Consider the following 19,646-nt stretch of genomic DNA (forward strand, 5'->3'; position numbering starts at 1 on the left):
GATTTCCTGAACTCAGAGGCAATAAACAGAACAGGAAGCAGCCCCGGGGACCCACTCAGCCTGAAACTGGCCAGCCAGAGGTGGGGCCCAGCCTTTCTCCAGAGTCAAGCTCACTGGAGCCACCCCGACCCGACCCCAGAGATGATGTCAGGGAGGCAGGCAGGCCTTCTCTCCAAACTGTCCCTCAGTGCCTGTAGGGACTGAGGAAATGTTCTGAGGATGGTGGGTGGGAGGTGATAAGATGGATAGAGTAGAGGGGGCCCCTCCCAGTGGGTGGAGAGGATGGAGGGAAAGAGGCCCAGCCAGAGTTGGACCATTGTCTTTCTTGGGAAGAGAAGAAAGGGGGAACTCCTTGAAGTCAGGGGAGGGACAGAACCAGGTAGGGGAGCAGCTCGTGGGGAGCAGGGAAGACAAGGCCAGGCATCCCCCTGCCTCCCTCAGCCAACCTGGAAAAGATGACTGTCTCCCACAAACCCAGCAACTTTGGACCACTCCAGCCCTGCTTCCTGCCCTTTCTGGGGCACACTGCAAACCCCAAAGGCCATCAGGGGGCTCTCTCCCATCCACATCCCCCAAAACAAACCATTACAAAGTGCTGCCTGGAGCCCCCACCTCCAAGAGAAGCATTTAAATCCTGTTTCACAGACTTGGAAACTGAGGCTCAGAGAGTTGAAGGTTTGCCAGAGGTCATACAGGGTGTGACAGAGCCAGGTCTATCCCCCACATTCCCCACATCCCTACAGGGTTCCTATAATAGAAGCCAGGATGGGCAGGGTTCTCTGGCAACAGGGGACACAGGGGTCCCCAGGATGAGTCTTCCCCAGGGAGCCCCTCCTTCTGCTTGGGCCGGCCACTCAGCTGCTTATCAGCCACAGGACTCCATGACACAATCCTGCTCTGATCTCCTGCCCAGTGGGGCCCCTTCCACCCCTGCCCCTCCCTTGGACCCCATTTCCGCTTCCTCCCTTTCGGGGTGGGACAGGCCTGCCCCGGGATCACAGTGGGCTGTTTGGAGAGCCGGTATGCCTGCCAGTCACTCAGCAGCCAGGAGCTCCCATGTCCACTGTGGCCAGCAGGTAGCCAGCAGGAGACCCTCACAGAAGGAGGAAGGTGGCCCGCAGTTCCCCATCCTTAGAGTCCCTTCTGAGAGCCCACTTACCTCCCAAGACCACCACGGCCTCTCCTGGCCTCCGGATCCCCACTTGTAAAGGGACTATGTTAGGAAAATAAGCTTGGGGGTGGGGGGGGGGGGGGGGGGGGAGTAGGTGGGCTCAGCCATCAGCCAGACCACAGATCCGGCCGTAGACCGTAGCTATGGCCCTCAGACAGGGGGCCTTGTCGCTCAGACATTTACAAAATGGGACTTGATGTCATCAGCCCATAAAGGGAGCAACACCCTCTGGAGGATATGCTGGAGTTACTGATACTAACTAGCTGGTAAGATTTCACAGGTGGGATGCAGAGAAAGAAAGTTGCTTTTCCAAGGCCACAGGCCACAAGCAAATTAGTGGCATGTTCCCCAACAGCATGTGGGCGGCCTGCCTCACTTGGGACTCCCAGATGTGGGGGAGGGTCAGGAACCCCAAGTTTTAGTCGCCATTGGTTGTGAGAATTCCAGAAAGAAGCTTTTTGGCGTCTTGGCTTCTCCAGCTGTAAAACGGGTCTAGAGAAGGCCACCAGCCTCCAAGAATCTAGAAAAGACTTTTTGAGGTGTGGACTTTGGGGTCTGGTCATGGAGGAAAGGGAAATCCTTCCCAGGGGCGCCCTGGAAAGCCGGGCCCAGCGAGGTTAGGGCTAAGTGTCCGGCTCCTGGCCCCGCGTTCTCCTACACCCGGCGGCTTAGGTCGGTTCCAAGCCGCGGGCTGCAGCGCCCCCCACTGCCCAGCCAGCGGCAGCCGTCTTGGCCACAGCACCACCGAGCCCCACGCTGGCGTGGCTCCGCCAGTGCCTCCCCCAGGGCTGGGCAGGGCAGGGCGGGATTTGGGGATTGAGGAAGTGGGCGGGGATGCCGGAGGCTCGGAATGGAGGGTAAGCAGAGGCCATTGGCCCAGGCAGGAGAAGAAGACGACACTCGGAGGGGTCCTCCAGGGGCCTCGGCCTGGCCCAGGACCTACCCGGGTACGGAAGGGGACAGTCCTGAAGACCGGCCTCAAGAGGGCGGCCAAGACCGCACTCAGTGGGCCCGGGTGGGGGCGGCGCGCCTGATCCAGCTAGAAATCTGGAAGGAGGGAGTTGGGGAGATCACCCTCTCAGGCCCCAAACCACCTAGTTGCCACCTGGGACAGGCCCTGGGTACCATGTGCCCCCATCCCGGAAGCTTCTCTGCAGTCAGGAACTGCTAATGGCAAGATTGGGATCCAGCCCCTTCTCAGATATTTGTGCCAATGAGCCCCCTCCTGCGGTGCCAAGCTGCGCACAGACTTCAGTTATTTTTTACTTTTTCTTCACCATGGCCTTGTGAGCTGGGGCTTCCACAATCAGGCCCATCTTACAGAGTGATCAGAGCAGAGTGGTCGAGTCCTGTGCTAGTCCAAGGTCAAAAGTGTAGGGACCATGACCTTGACTGACCATACACCCAAGAGCCTCCCAGGAGGGACTTGACTTTGTTGAAGACTACTGCCCTTCTCCCCAAAGCAGAAGCAGGCAGGGGGTACCCCGTGACCTACCACAGCCCTTCTAGAGGGACAGGGACCCTCCGCCTGCCACATCTCCATCTGAGGAAAAGCTAGGCTGCCACAGACTCGGAACCCTTTACTGCCCTGGGATAAAGGAAACTGGGGGTCCCTTGGGAACCCAGGAATCAAGACCACCCCCCATCCCCACCCAGAGAGGCAACCCCTTCGGGATCACGCAATGCCAGGATTCTGGCCTCTCCATCTAGTTCTCTCTCCTCTGCCCGTCCATGATCTTTAACCCTTCAGTGATCCATGACACTTTCACATCTGGTCTGTCTACCTTACCTCAACATCCTTGGTGAGATGGGCAAGGAACGTCCTACCACACCCATTACACAGCTGAGAAGACCGAGGCTTGGAGAACCGTGGGGGTCACTAAGTACACCCCCAGACATTGGAGGATTTGCCAGTGCTGAGGATAAATTGGGAGGCTGGCAGCTACCCCCCCTACCAGCCCTGCCCCATCAGGGAGGCTTACCGTGCTCTGCACCCATGCAGGACCCTCTGGAGTCTCGCAGGTGTTTTCTGGGTCTTCAGGAGGACACCATCGACTTCAGGGCCAGGACCCCTCTGCTTCCCTCTCCTGCTGAATCTTCTCTGGAGACAGCTCCTCACACTGCCCCCCACTTGACTTCCCGTCAAGTGCCGGGTGGCCCTGAGGCTCCCCCCACTTCCACCCCACCCCCTGGCGGAAGGGCTGGGTGCAACAGGGGCAGAGAACCCCAGGCTCCTGGCCAGCCTGCGCCTGATCGGTGGGACAGGGTCTTTGGGGTGGCCAGGGGTAAAGTGGGGCTGGGGGTGGGGAGGGGGCGACCCTGTGCCCAGCACCCCTGCCCAGCACTGCGTGGCAAGGCCGCTGGGACCTGAGTCACAACTGACTGGGCCGCGCCCAGCCTGCCTGGGTGACCCAGGCCAGCATAAGGCGATGACTGAGCAGCCCTCCGCATGACCGGCCGGGGTCGGCCTTAGGTGTTTTGACTCAGACCTGCCACAAGCCGTGTGCACCAGGGCCATGCCCCTTGTCCCCGTCCCCAGGAGAGTCACAGGGCCGTAGCCACCCTTCCCCTCCCCCAGGGCACAGGTCCCCCCAAGCCACCCCGCGCTGTCCCGGCACCCACCTCAGAACCCCAGAGTCACCTGTCCCATCTGGTTGGCCCTCCTCCACAGGCTCCAGGGCCCCACCTGCCCAACCCACGTCCCTGGGAGACCTTCGCCCCTCCCCGCGCCAAGGAGCAGAGCCCAGCCCTTGGGGCCGCCCCAGGAAGCAGGGAGTGGGGCTGGCCAAGCGGAAGGCCTCCCCAATGCTGACCGTGGACTGTGAGCCTTGCCTTAGCATGGAAAAGGGGTTCTGTGTGCACTCTGGGTCCCAGGCCTGGTGTAGAGGGGAGGAGGGCAGGGGGACAGGGACAGAGAGAGGAGTTGTGAAGAAAAATCAATAAGGAAGAGAAAATGAGGGAGAAAAAATAAAGAGAATGTTGCTTGTGCACCTGCTCAGCGACAGCTTATGATAACGCTGAAACAGTGTTGCGTGTGTGTGTGTGTGTGTGTGTGTGTGTGTGTGTGTGTCTTGTCTCCTGGGAAATCTTACAGCCAGGGAGGTGAGCCAAGTTAGCCCATTGTGCAGAGGGGAAAGCTGAGGCTTGGCTCGGCGGTCACACAGGTTTAAGGGAAGGGTGGGTGGGGTTTGAACTCATTTTGCTTGACCTTCAAGTATTTTCTCATCCCTCAAGAAAGAGGGAAAAGAACCAGATGGATTGTGGTGGACAGTGAAGGTCATGGAGGCCAGAGAGCCGGCTCCGCTGTTTGCAAGCCCTGAGTTTGTTTGGCAGTTAGATAGTGAGTGCTAGGCACCCCATTCCCACCTTTTCCCAGCAGTTTCCCTGCCCTCTGGACCTGGGGAGCTTTCTATCCTTGTGCATTACATGCTGTTGACTGAGGGGCTGAAAGGGTCACCTTGAAAAACTTGAAAAAGACAAAGAAAATCTGGCTTTGAGTCGATGTCCACACAAGGCCAGGACCCTTCTGTGTTCCTGAGCCTGTGCTGGTTCTGCCGGGGCCTGGGGCCATTGTACCTTCACACAATCCCTGGGGAGGAAGCATCCAATAGCCGTGAGCCCACAGCGTGCCACCACTCCAGGGAAAAACGCTTCCTCTGTGGCACAAAAACGTTATTTGAGCCCTGCCCCACTGCCTGTCCCAGCAAATGGCCGTGGGAACCCCAGTCTCACTTGGAGTAATCAGAGAAAGCTTATTCTAATTCTAGATGCCGACTCTAGAAATGATGCCCTGCCAGCAGCCACCTGCGCCCCTCTGGATGGGGGAATCGAAGAGGAGGGGGCATTTGAACTCAGGGTGGGAGGTAGCAGCAGGGGTGGGAAAACGCAGGCTTTGGCAGAGAAGGGGGCGCGGCTGTCGGGATGCCTGGATGGTGCGACAGAGAGCGGGGGCCTGGGGTTTGCAATTGGTACAGCAGCCAAAGGACAGGTGGGAGTCCCCAAAGGCTTCTGAGCAGAAGAAAAGGTAGCAGTGAGATTTTTGACCCATGTCTAGGGAGCCAGGACCTGGCTGGCTGTCGGGAGAGAATCAGGCATGTGCCTGAGACAGGCTGTGGAAGAAACCCCGGGACATTGTGATCAATGGGGAGAGGAGAAGCTGAGAGAGGAGAAGGTGAGGACCGAGGTTCTGGAACTTCTATGGGGGCAAATAGAAGGCAGAAATCAGGTGTGGGGTGGGGGTGACCTTGGCCTTGAGGTATCCACAGGGCTCCCAGCTCACAGTTCCTAGCTATTGGGCCTGTAGACTTGGGAGAGCACCAGGCTGGAGACAGCAGTTTGGGGGCACCTGCGGCTGTGGTCTCAGCAGGGGACAGCGTGGAGGGAACAAGTCCTCGGAGGTGGGACCCCTGAGACTCCCTCCCCAGATTCTGGAGCTCCCTCATCTGCCTCCTACGGGGTGGGTGCTGGTGCAACTCAAAGCCTGGGGCTTATCCACAGAGTAGGGGGCTGGCAAGGGGCCTAGGCAGAGGTGGGGGGGCAGTCCCCCGGGCTTCCTGCTCTTCCTCCACAGACCAACCTCTGCTCACTCCGTGGGCAACAGCACGACCTGCGGCAGCCTCAACTCCCCTTCCGCTCCGAGAACCTGAGCGAGTCTGGCTCAGTGTCTGCTGCCTCCCACCCACAGCTTCCCAGCAGCTCAGCCTCAGGAAAGGCCCCCACCCCCATGCTGGGGCAGGGTGTGCTGCTCAGCTCTCTGACTCCCTCCAGGGCCCCACCTGCCCTGCTCTTCACTGAGCTCCTCCTGGGTGCAGGCACCGAGCCGGGTGCTATGTTGGAGCAGAGGGAAGCAGACACCGTACCCATCCTTGGCAGGTTTCAGGCCAGCAGGGGAGGCAGAGGGTAAAACACCACAGTGGGGGAGGGCTTGCCAATAAGACAGTTTTCAGAGAACAAATAAACCAAGTTGCTTGACCCAGACCATGGGTAATAGGGAAGAACACCCAAGGAGGTGCTGATCAGAATGACAGGGAACACTGTTTCAGACAGAGGGAACAGCATAGGCAGAGGTCTCTTGGTAGGAGGGAGCCTTGGGCCTATCGGGAGCCAAAAGGTGGCCTGTGTGGCAGGAGCCTTGAAAACGAGGGAAAGCCCAGTGGGGGACAGTGGGAAGCTCTCACCAGGTACTTGGTCAATCACCTGGAACACTGGGCACTGCCCTGGAAGCCTGCCGGTTGCAAGTCCAGGCGTGGAGTTGTGCACGGGAGTTCCCTCTGTGATCTTGAGTAAGACACTTCCCTTCTCTGGGCCGGTTTGATAAATCAGTCATGCCCGCCACTTACTTTATGCTGATCCTTAAATGCTTGGAGCCTTTGCTCTAGCTGTTCCCACCACCTGCAAGCCCCGCCCCTTCTCCAATGTGTCATTCTGGGTTTCGGAGTAGATGGAGAGGCTTCACCTCCTCCAGATGCCACTCTGACCACCCCTATTGCCTGGGTCTCTCACTCAGTTCTATCACCCTGTGTTGGTTTTTGCTGAGCTCATGCTGCAATGTCTTGTTGGTTCTGCGTGTCTGTTGCCTGTCGGCCCCCTGGCCTGGGAGCTCTGTGCCCCCAGGTACTCAGTGACATTGTTGGCCTAGTTACAGAGGCTAGAGTGTAACAGAAGTTGCTCCCACCCTGCATCTAAAGGACCTGAATTCAGCACACGCCTGCCCTCCCTGTAGTCTCCCTAAGTCTCAGTCTTCTCATCTGCAAAGTGGATCGTATCTATTGTGGAGAGACTTGCATGAGGCTTTCCTCCACCCCTGATCTTAAGTCCTGTTCCATCTTGTCCCAGGAGGTGGGGTGCCCAGGGATGGATCCAGGTCAAGTTCATCCACTTCTATTAGCTCTTCCTTTGTAGCTGCTGCCTTAGCTTTCATTGGCATGTACACAGTGTCCTATTGTGCACAATTTTAGGGTTTGCATTTAATCCTCAAGGGTCCACTTTCTTTCACAGATGTTTATACTGTATCCCTATTTACGAAGTGGGAAGGGGGCTCCTTTATATAGTGCTTCAGTATTAAGTCAACACCTGTTCTGTTTCGGGGAATGTTCTTTTCACGCATTAAGAAATTTCAAGATTAAAGAAAAGGCGGGGCTCTGAGCATCAGGACGGAGCCCGGTTTTCTGGTGGCCTGGTGGAATTCCTACCCCCTGGGGCCCCTCAAGAAGCAGGTTCAAGGACAGAGCAGGTCACAGGTCGTGTCTGAGGCAGGATCTGTTAGTATCTTGTCTATTTCATGGAACCCACATCAGCACATGGACTCCCAGCCAGACACGCACAGGGGCCCACAGCTCCAGCCTTCCTCCTTTCCCTCTTGCTCCGAAACCTCGACATCCCTAGTCCCTAGCATCTCAGGGGAGTCACGTTCAGACGGGCTAAATGCTCTGTCTGTGTTTGAGACACCCCACAGTTGGAGTCCCTGTCTCTCCAAAAGGCCAGGCTCCCCCAAATCCTTTCCCACCAGACAACAGAGAGACACAAGGGCTTTAGAAAAAGGCAAGTTTTTTAAATATATGTTGACACAATATTAACATTAAATACACATCATAAATAAGCCTTATAAATAGGAAACAGATAAAAACTGATAAAAATCGATAAATTAGTCATATCCCTCTGAAGAATTGAGCCAGCACCTTCTGGGCCTCCCTCGAACCAGTTTCAGCATGAGAAATTTTAATGATGCACCACCAGGGGGCGCAGCCAGCAGCCGGGACCCAAGACCAGGCCCTTCCAGGCAGTAGGTCTATAGAGAACTCCAGGCCCTGCCCATTTGCAAGGCATTGGATATTTGCTCTATGTAATTGAATCAAGCGGAGAAGGCTTTACACCAACGGCTTGAACCACAAAAAATAAAAACTGAGGTCCAGAGAGGTAAAGTGGCCTGCCTGAGGCCACACAGTGAGTTAGGGGTTGAGCTGGGAACTGAGCCCTATTCTTGGACACCCCTGCCCCCAGATCAGTGCTCCTTCTAAGACACTCTGCATCTGTCACAGCTGCCTAAAGTGAGGTCACCCAGATGTCCAGGTGTCTGGCCTGAGAATGGCAATGAGCCTTCGAAGGCCAGCTCAGGCCCTAACCCTCCCCTTGGAACCATGCTGCCGTGGAAAGGAGGAAGTCTGGGGGCAACGGCTCTGTAAGTCATGAGAGGGAAGGGCCAGCAGCCCTCCGGGAGCAGAGCGGCGGGGGGGCAGTCAGTCTGGCCATGAGTCAGCCTGTGTCATCAGACCCCTGAATCAATGGAAAGTTGGCCCCGCGTGGCCTGACCCAGCCACCCCACCAAGACTGACGAATTCAGGGCTGGGGGCTCAATAGCCTGACCCTACCCTCCCATCCCGGAGCCTGACTCCCACCCCTTAAAGTGCACTTCTGGGAGGTGAGGAACAGAGGGGAGCAGGTTTGGAGGCCCTGGGGGGAGATGCCATCCTAGGGAGTACATACGGATCCTTTCTCTGCCGGGGTGTCCCCTAAGACTACCGGGGCAGCTGCCCCCGGGGAAGGAGTCTCTTATTCCCCCTGGAGAGTGGCACTCTGCGGGCCCCCTTCCACAGGCCACGGCGGGGGCTGTGTCTCCGGCTCCGACTCGGGCTCTCTGCCCACTCTCGAAACACCTGCCCCACAGAGTGCATGAAGCGGTGATAGCCGTGCAGGAACCTGCAGCCTTCGAGCCTGCGCTGGAAGGTGTCTGGGGTGGGGGTGGGCGATGGAGATGTCCCTGGGCCTATCGGAGGGGGCTCAGTCCTCTCCGATGAGCCTGGAAGCAGCTGGGCCATGCAGTGGATATTGTTCTTGAACCCGCGAATGTTCTGCTTTGCTCTATTCACTGTCTCCAGGTCCTGGGCTTTGGGGATGTCTTGCTGCAAGGCCATCAGTCTGTGCAGAACGTGATCCAGCATGGTGTTGAGAGCCCGCAGGAGTTCCTGCCTGCTGAGCCGCTGCAGGGCCTCTTTGCTGGGGAAGGTCCCTGGGCGCTCCCGGCAGTGCTCCTTCAGTCCATCCTTGTCTAGGCCTTGGCTTTGGATCTGGAGGGAAAAGAGAATCAGGACGTGAGTGCTCAAGCCCCCAACACACACACACACACACACACACACACACACACACACACACACAGGTCTGCTCTGGTCTGCCTTGAAATGCTGGACCTCATGCACCCCATCCCATTCAATCCTCCCATTGTACAGATCAAGAAACTGAGGCCAGAGAGGGGTGAGGACTCCCCAGTGTCTGTAAGCAGGGACAGAAGGATGCTGGGGGTGGGGGCTGGTTGGGGTGACTATGATGCAGGGAGCGTAACCATAGGCTTCAGGAGAACAGGACTCTGTTTGGGTCCCTGCTGCTACACCTGAGAAATGGGACAAGCTGGGAAAGATCTCTCCTCTCCTTGGTGTTTCAGAGTTAGGCCCAGAGAGGTCCAGGGGGCCTTGGAATAACACAGGGACTTGGTTTCCCCGCCGGTCCCGTCTGGAGTGGGGATTGTGTGAATGGGAGTTGGGCCTCATCCTCTCCAGGCTCACTCGTGCCCCAGGCCTGCTGTCCTCTGAGACTCAGATGCCACCAGGGGCCAGGTGCTCACATAGGGGTTCAGGAGCATGCTGGTTCGCTGCATGATGTCCGCCTGCTTCTGGAGCTGCCTGAGCAGCTCTTGGTCCTTGTCCAGACAGCTGCCCATGACCGGCGTGCTCAAGAACAGGAGTCCGAGGACCAGACCTGGGGCAGAGAAGGGGGGAAGATGTCACCTGACTTGGGGAAGGAGGTCAGCGGCTTTCAGAGGGGAGGACACCCCCAGGGCCTCAGAGGGCATAGCCCATTGGCTCAGGCTTCGTGCCATTGAGGGTGGGGCTGGGCACTGTGTACGCACCTGCTGGGGCCACCACCACCTCCCTGGCGAGTCACAGCCCAGCATCCCTAACAATGATTCTGCTTCACCAAGCAGGCCCTTAAGAGAAGTTCCCGCACCTGCCAATCTTGCCAGCCTCAGGATCTGACAAGGGCAGCCCAAGCAAGGCTGCTCTCTGCAAGACCTCTGGACCAAGATTCTGGGCTCCCCTGTCACAGACCCTGGCCCTCTGCGCAGTCGGGCTCAGCCTGGGAGCAGCCTGGTGCCTAGAGCTCTGTCTGTACAAGCAAAAGAGGCTGCCTTTCCCACAGAAGGTTCTGTCTGCAAAAGATGTGTGGGATCATCTAGACCATAGCCCCATTCTACTGACAGGAAAATCGAGGCACTGAGGGAGAAGGGCTTGCCCAGTTCACACAAGGCCAGAACTGTTCTCGACCTCATGCACCTTCCTCTTCTCTTCCTTAGTGGCCACTTCCGTCAGGCCCACCAGGGATGCTGTGAGCCACACTCTTGGGGGTGGTTGGGCATAGTTACTGCTGGCGACCTCTCCACATCCACCCAACCCCCACCCCCAGGCACCGGCAGCCATGTGGTCGGAAGGGGCCTGTGGCGCAATGGCCCGGAAGGCAGTGACACCATGTTCCGTTCCTAAGAACCGTTCAGCCCCTTGGGGAAGACGCTGCCGGGGACAGCTGGGGGGCTGGCCACCCAGGCACCGAGACCATAGGGCGCTCCTCGCTACCTCCCCAGGTATCTGCAGCCGGGTTTGGGCGGGGGGCGGGGAGGAGATCCATGTGAGTGCTGCGTGCACGTGGGACTAGGGTGTCTTCACGGGTGTGTGTCCAGGTCTGCATGAGGTGAGAGGAACAAACTGGCCACACACAAGCGTTGTGCCCAGTCCACCCTGGGGCACCGGACTGCATGTGGGGGCTCCCAAGTCGGTGAGATTGAGGGCTCTGAATGACATCACATGGCTCTGTGTGTGTGTCACCCTGTGGGTGTGGCTAGGCGTGCTGTGTGATTGTGTGGGCTCCGGGGTCCCCGTGTCTCTCCATCCCAGACCCTGCGGATCAGGGCAACAAGGAAGCCTCACTGCCCCTCCAGACATCACACACTGCTTTTCTGCAGATTCCTCCTCTCCCAGCACGTCACTCACCTCCCTCCTGCTTCCCTGGCTTCTCCCTCAATCTATCCCCTTCCCTTATTCTCTAGCTCCCACAGTCACCTCTATATCACCTCCCCTTAAAAGTCTTCCAGGGATTCTCCTTCTTTACCCTGTGAAGATGCTCTGTTCTCAGTGGACCACTTTCTTTGCCTGACCTCCTGGCTCTCTCCCCTTAGCATCCTTCTGGCGCCTGGCCTTCCCAGCCCCTGCACCACGCTGGCACCCATGGGCACAGCAAGCGGGGTGCTGGTGGAGAGGAAGGAAGTACTTACTGGGCAGCGTCCTCCACATAAGCTGTGCCCGCATGCTGGGTGCCCGAGCTCCGGCCGGCGCCTGCTGGGGGTGACACCTCCTGGCTGGGAGCCTTGCGGGCTGGCAGCCACTTTATGCCTGCCAGGGCGATTGGCCAACACCTCGTGAGGTGGGTGGGGAGGGGGGGAGGGCAGGCCTTCTGGGAATATAACCCCAAAAACCAAAGTTTCCACGGGCAGCCAATGGGCGCTGTGTGCGGTGGCATGCCTCCTCCTCCTCCTGTTTTCTTCGAATTGATTCTTCGAGATCAGGCTCTCTCCCAAAGATGATGCAAACTGCAGCCTCAGCCTTCCTGGGGTGAGCAGGGGCAAGGGGGTCCATGCCATCTGTAGGGAGCTGTGCCCAGGATAGAGGGGAGAGTGTGACAACTGGGTCCTTGGAGGACTGCAGGTCAGGCTTGGCCCAGGAGCCAACAGCCTCACAAGTCACTGTGGTTTGGAGCTGAGAGTAGCGAGACATCTTCCTTCTTGAGTGCCCTTCCCGCCCTCTTGCTGGGACTGTTGGGACATCTGTGAACAGAAACCGCCACGCTCTGGGCACAGAGCCAGACCCAGGCTGGCATATTCGAGATTGTGGTCCTGGCCCCAGGACCACCAGGGCTCCCAGCCATCTCCTTTCTCCCATCATGCACCCCCTCGCAACTAGCCTTCCTTATCCCAGATCCCTTGCCTGCAGCCAGGACCTTTCTTTACAGACGGGATCTTTTGGGGGAAAACAAGACATAAGAAATTAGGGTTCAACCTGCCAACATGCTGTGTGACCAGAGGCAAGTCACTTAATGTCTCTGGGCCTCAGCAGCCCCACCTATAAAATGAGGATTCGAAAAGCATTTCCTGGGCCTGGCTCTTAGCCCTGCCGCTATCATGGACATAAAAGGCAAAAGTCCTTTGAAGGAAAAAAGAAAGATGAAAGTCTAATTCCAAGTACTCGCTGCTGAGGGCTAGTGTGGGGGGCGGAGGAGATGGGGAAGCTGTGAGCTCAGAGGGGAAGCCAGGGTGGAGGAGTCACCGTGGTGATGGTTGGGGACCAGGTTTCACTTTCTCTGAAAGATAGTGATTTTTGGTTAGTCTTCCGCTACTCGCAGACCTCAGTGGATGTCAGAGTCAAGGCCCTGTGGAGACCATGCCTCTCTAGTCAACCTGCTACTCTGTTAGGATAAACTGAGGCCTGGCCTAGGGCAGACAAGGAGGCTAAGAGGCAGCCCCAGCATATCTCCTTGGCTTGGAAGAGGGTCTTTGGCCTGCACCCTCAGGAGCTCAGTGGGGGGGAGGGCCTCAGGAGCCCGGAGAACCAGGGTAGGACCCCTGGAAGCTGCCAGCTAGGGAAAGCATTGGGCCTTTGGAGCCTGGACAGGGAGACCTGAGGTGGCAGGGGAGGGGGTGGGTTGGGCAGCCATCCTGGCCACCAGGGCTGCTCCCACCTTCTCTATCCTCTGCAGACACGTTCACCATTACTCATTTATTTGTTCAACGAACTTTTATTTGGCCCTACTCTGAGCCAGCCCCTCCCAAGTGCTGAGGATCCCATAGTGGGCAAAACCAGACTCTTCCCCCCCACACACCCCCATGCCCAGGAGGCTATTCCTCACCTCCCGCCCACTCCCTGGCACCCCAGCATGGCGCTCACCACACCTCCCATCACCGCCCCCAAGGACCAGTTCTGGATTCTCCTTCTGAGAACGTGGCTTCTGCTCAATTCCTCATCTCTGTGCCCACCCCCACAAGACCGTTTCCTGGGGCCCATGCCAAGCTGGGATCCTTCTTCATTTCGCATCCCTGATCTCATCCAGCAACAGCCCTGGAAGGCAGAGAGCACCAGGGCAGGGATGCTTCGGCTCTCTTGAACAAGGAAACTGAGACACTCAGGGCCCGGCTCCGGGCTGGAGAGCCACAGCTGGCTGGAGTGCCTCGGCCGTCTCAGCTACCGAGGACCGCCCTTCGCACTCAGGGTGGTGGGAAGGCACAGGCCTTTGCTTTCCTGTTTCTGCATCACCCTGGATGGGAGAAGTTACGAGGACAGACGTGCTGTTCACAAGGGGGCTCTCAAGTCTGAAAGACCATGCTCTGAGCAGCAAAGCGAGGTGCTGTGTGCAGGCCCCAGGGCAACGGCCACTGACAGCAAGGAGGAGTTAGCTCTTGGTCTGCTCGGGCTGCCCTGACAGCATAGCACAGACGGGAGGACTGAAACAACAGAAATGGCTGTTAATGCCATCCCGGAGCTAGCGATCAGTAGGGTCGATGTTATCCTGCGGCCTCTCTCTTGGCTCCTAGACGGCCACCTTCTTGCTGTCTCCTCATGTGGTTGACCCCTAGTCTGTGTGTCTGTCCTAATCTCCTCTTCTTAGAAGGACAGCAGCCATAATGGATGGGCCACGCCCACCACCGTGGCCTCCTTGTGCCTTACCTCTCTGAGGACCCTATCTCCAAATACAGCCACATTCGGAGGTACTATGGGAGTCGGTCTTTAACACAAGAATTTAAGGGATAAAGCACTGCCCAGAACAGCTTGCAAGAGGAGGGCATGGTTGGAGGGCTGCGGGGAGTGCGGACGATGGGGGAGTGCCTGGAGCTTGGTGGGAGGGGACAGTGAGGCAGGAGGACAGGCAGTGCCCCAAGGTGAGGAGACCCGGCTGGCCAACTGAGCAAAGCATGAGGGGAAGATGCGTCAGCATTTCTGGTGAGGTCAGCGCCCAGTGACGTCCCTCTCCCCAGCAGGAAGGGCTTGCAACACGGCCCAGCCAGTATAAATAGGCTCCCCGACCACAGGCCCGGGCTGTCCCCTCTTCCCGGGCCACGTCAGCTGGGTCCTCGTGATTCGGAGGGGGAAAGAGGACTGGCTTGTTTCCTCAGAACTGCTGTTTCCCTGTCTTTCCGGCCCACCCTGTGAGGCTCTACGGCTCTAAGTGCAAGAACAAGACCTGTGGTGGACTGGGTGGGTCAGAATTGGAGGCCACTCATCTGGGAAGAGAGACAGTGACCCGTGACCTGCTAGGGTGGGAGCTAGACACCAAACCAGTTACCAGTTACCAGTTACCAGTCTCCATCTGCTTATGAGCTTATGAGCCTCGTCGCGTCCCCTTTCCGAGCCTCAGTTTCCCCTGTGGACAGCAGGGGCACAATGTAACAGTCAAGAGGCAGACAACCCAAATTTAAAATGGGCAAAGGGGGGGCGCAGCTGAGTGGCTCGGTGGGTCGGGTATCCGGCTCTTGGTTTTGGCTCAGGCTGTGATCGCAGAGTGGTGAGCTCGAGTTCTGTGCTCATCAGGAATTCTGCTGGAGGTTCTCTCTCTCTCCCTCTGGCCAGGCATGCTCTCTCTCTCAAATAAATAAATAGATCTTAAAAAAAAAAAAAAATACAGGGGCACGTGGGTGGTGCAGTTGGCTAAGCCTCCAATTCTTGGTTTTGGCTCAGGTCATGATCTCAGGGTCCTGAGACCAAACTCCGTGCTCAACCCAGAGTCTGCTTATATTTCCCCCTTCCTCTCCCTCTGCCCCTCCCCCCTCCCCGCTCGCTCTCTCTCTCAGGTGTGCGCTCTCTCTCTCTCTCTCTCAAAAATAAATAAATCAATCTATAGAAACATAATGAAAATAAAAATAAAATAAAACGGGCAAAGGAGAAACAGACAGCTATTTCTTCAAAACAGGCAAATGCCCAATAAACCCATAAAAAGCTGCTCAACATCGTTAGCCATCAGGAAAATGCTAAATGAATGGGTCTGAGGAAAATGCAAAATGAAAACCACAGTGAGATACCTCTTCATGTCCCCTGGGGTGCCTGTCATCAAAGACAGACAGTAACAAGTGCTGGCGAAGACAGGGAAGAATCAGAACCCTAGGATACAGCTCCTGGGAATTCAAGATGGCACAACCACTTTGAGGACCAGCAGGCCTTCCAACACGCAAACATAGAGATGCCCCATGCATGAGAGTTCCACGCCCCTGTATGCACCCAAGAGAATTGAAAACACGTGTTCACACAGGAACTTGCACACAAATATTTATAGCAGCCTTTATTCACAATAACCAAGAAATGGAAGCAACCCAAATGCCCATCAACAGAAAACGGATTTTAAAAATTGTGGTCTAACCATACAACAGCATCTTACTGAGCCACAGAAAGGAATGAGGTCCCGATTCGTGATAGACTGTGGATGAACCTCAGAGACAGGACGCCAAGTGAAAGAGACCAGTCACAGAAGGCTACACGTTGTACGATTCCATTTGAATGAAATGTCCAGAAGAGATAAATTCATAGAGACAGAAAGCAGAGGAGTGGCCGCTGGGCCCGGAGGGGTCTGAGGACAAGGAGTGATCGCTAATGGGCATGGGGGTTCTTTGCGGGTGATGGAAGTGGTTTTGAGTCAAATTGTGGTGGCACTGTCATCTGAAGAGACAAAAACCCAGTGAATTACCCACTTAAAGTGAGGAATTTGGTAATAAATATTTTGTATCTTTATTTTTTAAAATGCAGTGGCGAATACTACTTGAAGAGAACGGGGAATGTAACTTGGTGAATAGCACGTGCCAATGCCCGGCCCATCGCTAGTCCTCCAGAAATACCCGCCAGCCAGCCAGTCACCCGGACAGACAAAGGCGCACATCTCTTTATGTCATAGGCTGGCTTTGAGGACGATTGGGAAAGAAAATATTACATAAACCCTGGGGTGAGCAAGGATCTACCAGCGCCCTCCCCACGAGGCCAGTGAGGTCATCCTGAGCTGAAGGATTCTTCGGTTGAGAACTGCCAAAGTTCTTCTGGGACCTGGTGTGTCTTCCCCCCTGTGTGGGAAGCCATGTCCCCCATGTGCCCACTGCCTCCCCCAAATTGGGTAAGTGAGCGCCCTGCCAGAGGCCTAAATACCTACTGAGGGAAGTGCAGCAGAGAAGGAACTATCTTCTGTTCGGGAGTCTCTTACTGTTTGCAGTGAAGGGGTAGGGGGGGATGTGTCCCCCTCTGAGGGGAGATGACCAGGAGATCAGAGTGCTGCCCCTCTACCCTCTCTCGGATTAGCCTAGAACAACTTCCCCCTCACCACCTCTCTGAGACCAAGGTCCTCTCTGTCAGGTGAGGGGACAGGAGAGATGAACACAGAGGGCCTAGAACCCTATGGAGCCCCATGGGGTCCCTTAGTGGCTCTAAGCACTGAAATGTCACTGTAAGTAAAAGCAACCTTAACCATTAAACAAGGACCGGCAAGTCCCATGGAGTCCTGACTTTTCTCGTGATGACAACATACAATGTCTATTTTGAACCTTTACATTCCTGCCACATATGTCCAGGTGTCCCAGGCATGTGCTGTTTGCCCAGCGGTAATAATCAGAGATGTCTCTGTGTGCTGAGACCAGTTCTGAGTATCTACTACAGGCTGGCTCTGTGACCCCTCCCAGCCATCCTCACAGAGATGGTTTGTCTCCACCCTATAGATGGGGTAACTGAGGCCCAAGAGACGGGGCAGTTGGTGGGAGGTCACACAGCTAGGAGGGAGCAAAGGCAAGTTTGAGTGTGGGCAGTTGTCCTCGGCCCACATGCTTGGCCAGCACGCCATCCACACTGTGGCTTGCCCAGAGCTCATGCAGCCACATGGTGCAGCAACAAGCTTGAAAACATATGGCTTTTGCAGTGGGAAGATGGAGATCCACTTGGTCAAGGGCCAGCCAGGGAGAGGGTTGGTGTTTCTACAGGTCTGGAAAGAAAATGCCAGTTTAACTGGCAGAAATGCAGGAAAGAGATGCTACAAGTTCCATGTGGAGGGAACCTCATGAGCTGCCCACCAAGCAAGATTGTCTTGGTCTAGTTTATTCATTTGTTTTTAAGATTTTGTTTATTTGAGAGAGAGTGAGAGAGATCACAGAGGGAGAGGGAAAAGCAGATTCCCCGCTGAGCAAGGAACCCGATGTGGGGCTCGATCCCAGGACCCTGGGATCATGACCTGAGCTGAAGGCGGACACTTAATGACTGAGCCACCCAGGCGCCCCAGTCTAGCTGAGAGAGGAGCAGGTGTGGCTGAAGTCTAACGGAGGGGAGGGAGGAAATGGGGCCACCCACAAAATGGCTTTACTGCCATTACAGCCCCTCTGGGGGGCTTGTAGAACACAGCCTGGTGCCACCCTCTTGTTTAAAACACTCCCCTGGCTTCACATTGATGTTCAGTAAGGCCAAGGCCATTACCACAGCCACCAGGCCCTCCCCACCTCCCCAGCCTCACCCACACCTCTCTAAGCCATCACCTTCTCTCACCTTCCTCAGTCCCTCAGGGGAGCAGAGCTCTCACCCCATGGCCTTTGCATATGCTGTTCCCACTGCCTGAATCTCCTCCTACTGAATGAACTGTCACCCAGACCAAGCTTCACCTCTCCAGGGAAGCCCTCCTGGAACCTTTCCCACCCCAGGCTGGTCCCTACCCATCCCCCTCAAATTCCATGGCTCCTCATGGCCTCTCCAGAGCACAGCATAGGCCATATAATTTAGTAGGTGCTCAATAAATCCTTAGTGACTGGATGAACACCCAGCCATACAGATGTGGGCATCTGTAGAAGCCCCAGGAAAGGTCAGCCATGGCTTCCAGGCTGCAGGACCCAGATGTGTGCCTCCCACATCCAGTGCACTTGCAGCCAGGCCTCAGGAAGTGCAGGTCCACCTCACTGCTGGGCAGGAACAGGTTCTCTTGGAGCCTTTCTCGTGCCTTCTCTTGGTCACCTTTCCTCAAGGAAATCAGAATTATATCTCTCACAATACACCAAAGCACATGATCTCTCTCTCTCTCTCTCTCTCTCTTTTTTTTTTTTTTTAGGAAGCCTTGATTTTTAAAGACGCTGACTTTTTCCTTTATGATATTTTTTTAAAAGCGAATTCAAAATATATTCCTTCACCCACTGCAGATTTCAACACTTCCCTGGAAAACAAGCTGAAAAGGAAAAACATAAGGCATTTCTCCTACTTCCTTTAAAGAATTCACTTCAGAATGAATTCCATAAGCAGCACCTGACAGCCTGATAGAACGAGACCAGTCTTCACTGGAGGGGCTAATCCTGCCTTTTGCCAAGACAGATGAAGGATGGTGGCTTTTTAGGCCTTTCTTCAACCTGTATTTAAGTAATTAATTATATGTGTCAGGCACCAGGCTATGCACGGGGTGTAAATCAGCAAGACTAGGCTTCCAGGTAAGTGAATTTGTTGTGAATGCCTTTTTATATCCAGGTCTTGAAGGGTGAATAAACACACTAGCCAACATCCAGCATGTGATCTGGAAACCCACCATTTGTCAGCCTACTCATTTCTTACTCTAGGCTTAGGAGGGAGCGCCCAACACAGCCTGATCCTCATGGTACCCTGGAGTCTAGCACTGTACCTGCATCCCGAGCAGAACCAGTCAGAATCCTTCCCCAAGACTGATGTCAGACTCAGGAGACAGGCCTCCCTAACATGGCCAAGCCTTTGGAGCTGGGACATCACAGGTCTAGCGCTGTGAAAAGCCACTTTCCCCAGCTCCATGGGGTGGGTTGCGGTCTGATAAAGTGGGTGAGAATATGGCCAGTCTAGCTGGAGAGGCCAAGCAACTTCCCTGAACCCTGGTCTCTGCCTGAAGCCAGGACCAGCCCCACACTTGTCCCAGCTACACAGGACAATGATGTCAGTCTATTTTCTGCTAGTTGAGCTGGTTTCCTGGCACTTGCATGGGGAGTCCTTTGTCCTGCATGTCCTGTGTGAGGATGAAAGCGGGAGGGGTGGAGGAGATGGAGAGAGGAAGTGGGATGGGCTTGGAGACTTCTCTTGGTGCCAACTGCTGCAAAAGCTCAAAAACTCTGCTCAACAGAGAGAGCAACTGGAGAAAGATGGAAGGGACCAGCCAGGGTCCCCATGGGGCTGTCCGCAAATGATAGCCCTGGTCCCAAGGGGAAGTCCAGGACACAGAGGTGGGACTCATTGGCAGGGATGCCTGGAGGAAATGACCTGGGACAGGTGTTGTGGAAGACCTGCCTTCTTCCCCTTCTTATTCTTGGAGAGCTGCCAAGGAAACTCTGGGTGTTTATCTTGATAAGAAAAAAAGAAACAGAGGCACCTGGGTGGCTCAGTCAGTTAAGTGTCTGCTTTTGGCTCAGGTAATGATCTCAGGGTTCTGG

The 19,646-nt window shown here is 55.8% G+C and overlaps 1 protein-coding gene and 1 long non-coding RNA gene across 2 annotated transcripts; one reads left to right on the plus strand and one right to left on the minus strand.

The window, feature by feature from the left end:
• Window positions 1–7,700: 7,700 nt before the first annotated feature.
• OSM (oncostatin M) lies at window positions 7,701–11,619 on the minus strand. The gene is made up of 3 exons (XM_059408808.1): window positions 11,487–11,619; window positions 9,786–9,919; window positions 7,701–9,234 (listed from the first exon to the last, which is right to left on the minus strand). Exons 1-3 carry the CDS (start codon window positions 11,518–11,520, stop codon window positions 8,686–8,688), a joined length of 717 nt encoding a protein of 238 aa, XP_059264791.1. The 5' UTR covers window positions 11,521–11,619; the 3' UTR covers window positions 7,701–8,685.
• On the plus strand, window positions 10,659–18,933 carry LOC132023322 (uncharacterized). The gene is made up of 3 exons (XR_009405931.1): window positions 10,659–10,799; window positions 15,997–16,354; window positions 18,405–18,933. It is a non-coding gene; the product is annotated as an uncharacterized LOC132023322 (long non-coding RNA).
• The last annotated feature ends 713 nt before the right edge of the window (window positions 18,934–19,646 follow it).

This window comes from Mustela nigripes, chromosome 8, assembly GCF_022355385.1.
Source record: "Mustela nigripes isolate SB6536 chromosome 8, MUSNIG.SB6536, whole genome shotgun sequence".
In the NCBI taxonomy this organism is placed as follows: Eukaryota; Metazoa; Chordata; class Mammalia; order Carnivora; family Mustelidae; genus Mustela; species Mustela nigripes.